This window comes from Geospiza fortis, unplaced genomic scaffold (genome assembly GCF_000277835.1).
Source record: "Geospiza fortis unplaced genomic scaffold, GeoFor_1.0 scaffold7, whole genome shotgun sequence".
Lineage (NCBI taxonomy): Eukaryota > Metazoa > Chordata > Aves > Passeriformes > Thraupidae > Geospiza > Geospiza fortis.
In genome coordinates this window covers 4576107-4582241 of record NW_005054344.1, presented here as the reverse complement: position 1 = coordinate 4582241, position 6135 = coordinate 4576107, and the positions used below count along the sequence as shown (strand labels likewise).

Sequence of the window (6135 nt, the reverse complement as noted above, 5' to 3'; positions counted from 1 at the left end):
CCCAACAAAGCCCCTAGAATAATATTCCTACTTCTAAAAAATTTCAAAATAACATTCAGATATTTTAATCCAGAGAAATGTTTTTTCCAGCAGGGGGTTAAGTGTGTTTTGCAGACAGAGAACAGATACATAATACATTTACAGAGTTTCATGCATTAGGTAAATTTTAAATCATCATTAATTTTGATAACATTTGAATTAAAAGCTCTCTGAGGCTAAATGACATGTATTATTTATTTTTGTTCCACTTTCCTGTTTTCATCGTGCAAGAACCAAAAGTGTTTATTTTACTGGCAATATTAAAACAATCACATGATTTTGAGTAAGTCTTTTGAGATTGTTTTGAGAGAAGTTTTTCTCTTCTGCATGTCTGCTTTCCCCCAGCTGGGGGCTGGCTGTTGTATGGAAAGTCCAGCCACGTCACGGAAAAGCCCTGTCTCTGATCAGATGGGCTTAATATAAACCAGGTTTGCTGAGAAAGAATTAAAGAGGCAGTCCCAGAGCAGGGGAGGATTGACTTCGGCAGAGCTGCTCAGTGTGCCACAGCCCAGCGAGAGAGAAGGGCAGGAACAAAGGAGCTCTGGCTGCGGGAGCCTGGCACAAGTAAGAGTGCTTTTGGACCCAGTCTTTTCCTGGAGGTGCTGGAGACACAGGCAGCTGAATGCAGTATGGGGTGGTAGCAAAACCAGTTTGAGCTTGGAGCACAGGGTGTGACAGGGACTCGTTTGGCTTTTTATCATGAGGGATGACAATTTGTTAGAGGCTAAATTGTAAAATGTTTGTGTTTGTGATGGTTTTGTGAGTGACTGCTTGTTGCAGGTTGCGAGTTACTCTCTGTCGTTTGACTGAATCAGATCTGGCTTTTTCATCTGGTCTTTTCAATGGGCATACTGCAAGGAAAAAGTGTATTTTAGAATTCAACCACAGTAAATATTTTATTTTGTTTGTGAAGAAGCCTTTGCTTAGTGCGTGATTTCTTCTTTAGATGTATTTCTTGCTGCCAAAGTTACTGTGACTTGGACCATGTAAATGATCTCCTTTTACCCCAAAGTACTGCACATCACAGAGAAAACGTGTATTCTGTAGTAAATTCAGACAGTGCTTTTTCTGTATATCTGTCCTAGGTCCCACTGGGAATTTATTCACAGAGGTTTTCAGACAGTTTTGTATGAAGAAGAATAGCAGTTTGTACATGTTGCTTTACTGTTCTTTTTGTTGTTCATGACATATAATTGAGATTTGAAAGTGGCTGGGTGAATTTTATGGACAATTATCTTATTTACTCATATGGAGGAGAGAGCCGAGAAACTATAGGGCAGCTATAGAGCAAAAAAGAAAAATGTCTAAATAATGGTCACTTTGGGAGCTGGAATGCATCAAAGTAACTTTCCTAAAAATGGTAGATATCGGCCTGTGAGAATGACATCACTCTTCTCTGCCTCCAAGCAAGGCAAAATAGAGTTTGCAGAGTAAAATATAATTAAGAGCTATGCTTATGTAAGAAGAGTGAATCTAACTAATTAATTGTGTGATAATGAAGTTATTGATTTAATATCTATAAATTAATGAGCCTTTTCTCCCTGTTGTATCCCCTGTAGAAGCTATAACTTATACCTCCACAGAAGAGCTGTTGGATTTCACTACATTCTCCCTCTTACCAGCCAAAAAGTCACTGTCTGAGGCAGAATCATTCTTTGTTTACCTGGCCACAGACAAGACCCAAATCTACCCCATCACAGCAAGGATTGCTTGCATGACTTTTGGTACCAGGGCTGTCTCAACAGTGCAGTGAATTATGCCTTACTGCTTTCCCAAGAGTTTCAGCTCTTAACTGAGTCAATGAGAAAAATGCTGTACACCCAGCTGCACCAGCAGTTGGAGGCAGCTGAGACCAGTGTCCCTGTTTGTCAGAAGGAGGTGAACCCTGGCTGTCCCACAGGCAGTGTCTCGGCAGGGCTGCAGCTGCTGTGTAGGACCAGTGTGCTGGGCACTGTCCCCTCCTTCTCCCCCTGGGACACAGCAATGCCTCCCTATTCAAGGACTGGGCTGCACCCAGCACAGAGAGGCTAGTAAAGGCTAAACAAGATAGGATTCAGCATGTGAAGGTGGTATTATCCCTGGGAAACAGGCTCTGTCTCACTAGCTAATAATGACAATATTTCTTTGTGCATCACCAAGTACACTAGAGCGCAGAAAAACTATTTTTTTCTTTTCTCACAGAGGAGCAAGATGTGGCCCCTTGAAGCTAGTAAGAGAGCATTTCTAAATATTTTGTGGGTAACATTTGTGATTTCCCTGTTTTTTACTAGGGGTTAAAAATGACTCTCAACAATGTTACCATGCGTCGCACCCACAACAGCAGTCTGCACCAGCAGCAGCAGCAGCGATGGAGCATCCCTGCTGATGGAAAGAATCTGCTGGTCCAGAAAGACTCCAATGAGTACAACCCACAGAAACGATACACCATCAGTCCTGATGAATATTACAGAAGGAGCTGGTCCTCGGAGTCATCCGACTCCGTCATCTCCTCCGAGTCTGGCAGCAGCTGCTACCGCGTGGTGCTGATCGGGGAGCACGGCGTGGGCAAGTCCTCGCTGGCCAACATCTTTGCAGGGGTGCACGACAGCATTGACAGTGACTGTGAGGTGCTGGGAGGTAGGTAATTATTAAGTATTAAATCCTGGGGTGTTGGTGTTTGCTTGCAGTCAGCTCTGCCTGTAGTAATTGGCACAGAAAAAGAGAGAGGCTGTTTAATGTGAACCAGAAGTAGCAAGTGATTGGGTGTGAGTACCAAAACTGGTTGAACTCAAGCACCTTCTTTAAGAAAAAAAGAAAGCAAAATAAGATGAGTAAGATACTCTCCAACAATGAGTAAAAGCCACTGAAAGAGAACAATTCAGATTCCCACACTAATTAATTCCAAAATACCTGTTGGAAAATGCCTCATTCCTACCTGTGATGATGCAACACAAGAGTCTGCTTCAGCTTTCATGCTGGTCTAACATTTGTGTCACCACTGCCATCACAGGGCTGACTCCAGCTTTCCTTGTGGGAGAGAAAGCAACTGAAGGTCCTCATGATTTACAAGAATTAAATACTTTAAAATCATAGATAAAGAAAAAGTCACAAAGTATTTGCCATTAGAAGTAATCTCAACCTTTCTGTATAAACATATTGCTTTAGTATAGTCTGTATGGACTTTGAGTAAAATATATGAAATTTTGAATAAAAACCTTGTTTCATGTTATTTGTACAGTATGGGCTCCTCCAGGAGGAAAAAAATTATAGGTCTGTCAACAGAGTAGGAAAAGTCCTGTTGCCTGTTGCCCACTGGGAAAAGGCTACAAGCTGTAGGGTTCTCTTTGATGCTTCCTCCTTGTTTCCCCCCTTGCTTTGTTTAGGATTGCAAAGTGTTCTTTAATCCCAAAGATTGGACCATGCAGAAGGTGAAGCTGTAGCACCAAGTCCTGAGCTATACTGTGTGCAAGATGTTGATGTGGAAGGGTGGTGCTGCCACAGAAATCTCCTGTGTCTCCAAGGATGTAGTTGCTGTTGCTTTCAGGGGACATGCAGTTTGCTGCTGGGGTTTTTTTTGTCACTGTGCAGGGCTTTCTTTGTGTCTCCCTTTTGTCTCCCTTGGTGTGATGGTGCCAGTGCTTTCTGGGCTTCTCTTCCAGCCTTCAGTGGGGCATAGGCAGGACAGCTTCTTTTTTGTGTGTTGAACTCTCCAGTTAGGGGAAGTTTTGCCCAGGATTTAAAATAGCCCAGTATCAGGAAGGTCTGATTTTTCTTACTTGCTGTCTCCGACTGGGGACACAAAGATTTGTGCCTTTGGGGGATTTCAAATTCACTGATTTACGTGTGCTCTGCCTTCAGCTTCTGCCATCAACTTTTTCCATAGTTCTACCAGCTCCTCAGCCTGGAGTATCTCTGATAAAAGTTTTCTTAGTGCTAAATGACTGAAGTAGAGTAGGATCCTTGGACAAGCCATCAGGAAGTGCAGCTGATTTGCTTTGCACACCCCTGTCAGGCAGTTTTCCCTCATGTGAAGCTGTGTGGTTTCCTCTTTCCATCACACTCCCAGCAGCATTGCTTGGAGTATAGCAGTGACAGATTTTCAAGGCCAGCTCTGGCGAGATAATTGGAAGTCTTGCTGTTATCTCTCTTTTTTTATTGTCAGCTTCAAAAACAGCATGAAATGAACTAAGTGCTCACTTTCAGTGTTTTTTATATTCTGTGGAAGTTCCTTAGGACTGACCAAGGTGCAAATGAGCGCTGAATATGACTATTTAGGCATAGTATTTTCAAGGAGTGTGATTATGCATTTGTAGCTTTTCTATACGTAATGCAGTGCAGAAGGAGTCTTCTGGATTTTGTCCTCTGGTGTGCATGGAGCTTGTTCTCACACAGATGCTCAGTCACTTGAAGGAACTATTTACTTTAGCTTTACAAACTGGAACTTTAGCTTACATACTGGAAATTTAATTATATGAGAGGATAGTTTCAGGGTAGCCATCTTACAGAGAAGTACAGCTGGTTTTATGGAGAAGCTTTGCTACTGACTGTAAGATGAAGTTAACTCATGAACACAAACCTCATACTCTTGGGACCTCAAGGGAAACCACTCCTAGTGATTAGTCTGTCTTTTTTGTCTTGACATTTTAAGCACGGCCCCATTTGACTTTATTTTAAATGTGTAATATTTTTGGCTTATTCTTTTATTGGGATGTGGATCCCTAGCTCTGAGGAAAGGCTCTGATTACAATTTAGGGGAAAGTTCACTTCATCAGTGCCCAGCGGAAGTCTTACGAGGCACAGGTTAGACACAACCCTATGCACGAGTGTGGTTGGGACAGATCCTTTAAATGCTGCAGTACCTCAAGACTGTTTGTTTTTTTTTCACTGGCCACTAGTGGGAGACTAGAAATGGGTCCAAACGTCTCACTGCTCATCCTAATGTGCCCAGGTTTAGTGAAAAGAAGAAAGATTGGTATTTGAAGCAGATTTCACAGCAAGGGTTGATCAAAATTCAGAGTGGCAACAGCCCCCTTAGATCTAGGCAGAATTTTGCCACATGGCATTTATAATCTAGGTATGCATTTTTATGGCTGCAGTACAAAATAACTGACCTGTGCTTTTTTTGTTTTTCTGCTATTTGACATCAAAGGTGATGTGGGAAACTGTGTAATGGGAGAGAACATACAACATAAGTCTCAATCTCTCTCAAAATCAACAGCTGTTGTCTCACAACACCCTGTCCTCCTCACTTGGTAGGCTGTTTGCTGTATTGCTTTCAGCTGCAGTGACTGTTCACCCGTAAATTGTCCATGCTAAAGCGAAAGCAAATATTTTCCATTACTCAGTCTTGCTGGACTCTGCTGCTCCCATGGGGCAAATGTTCAGCCTTTGGTTATTTCTTCCACTGGTTCTATTTTCTCTCTCCCACATAAGATAAAGAGACTATCAGCCAAAATAATGAACATTTTGTTTCCTGATCTTTCATCTGTCATGGAAAGTAAGGCAACCAATAATGAACAGAGTGCAGATTCAGTGAGGATGGAAATGAGGAAAGAACTGGATGTGAGCCGGCCTAAAATTTGGCTCAATAACTCTGCCAACAAATCCCCCACATTCCACAACTTGGATTTTTTAATGTATATGATGAAACACAATAATATATCACCAACCTTTCTGCTTTTCTCTCCAGAAGACACGTATGAAAGAACCCTGATGGTGGATGGGGAAAGTGCGACTGTTATACTGCTTGACATGTGGGATAATAAGGTACTTTAATTTGTTCCAGTCAAATGCTGACAGGAAAGTGTATATGAATAACTGCTAATATAAAAAGCAAGTTTTCTTTGTGAAAGAAAACAGGTGTTTCCATACAGCAGAATCAGGGAAGATATAGGATTAACCCTACCCAATGTCAAGGCAAGCATGCCTAACGGCTCTGCACTGTGAGACTGAGAAGTGCAAGTCTTCATTTTTTTAATGATAAAACAAAACATTCAAGCTTTCTTTCCAAACCATTTTCATTCCAGCCTAAAGCCAGCACAATAAATTATCTGGGGCAATTTTTTGCCCTCTGTGGTGAAGTATTCATACCATCACCACTTTGGAATTACTCGTAGT

The 6135-nt window shown here is 41.9% G+C and overlaps 1 protein-coding gene across 1 annotated transcript in view; it reads left to right on the top strand.

Annotated features, from left to right (window-relative positions):
• Positions 1-457: 457 nt before the first annotated feature.
• GEM (GTP binding protein overexpressed in skeletal muscle) overlaps positions 458-6135 on the top strand; it is an 8857-nt gene continuing 3179 nt past the window's right edge. The window contains exons 1-3 of the mRNA XM_005422895.2: positions 458-603; positions 2310-2655; positions 5708-5784. Of these exons, the coding sequence (XP_005422952.1) occupies positions 2319-2655; positions 5708-5784 (414 nt within the window). The 5' untranslated portion in view covers positions 458-603; positions 2310-2318. The remainder of the gene's footprint in view (positions 604-2309; positions 2656-5707; positions 5785-6135) is intronic.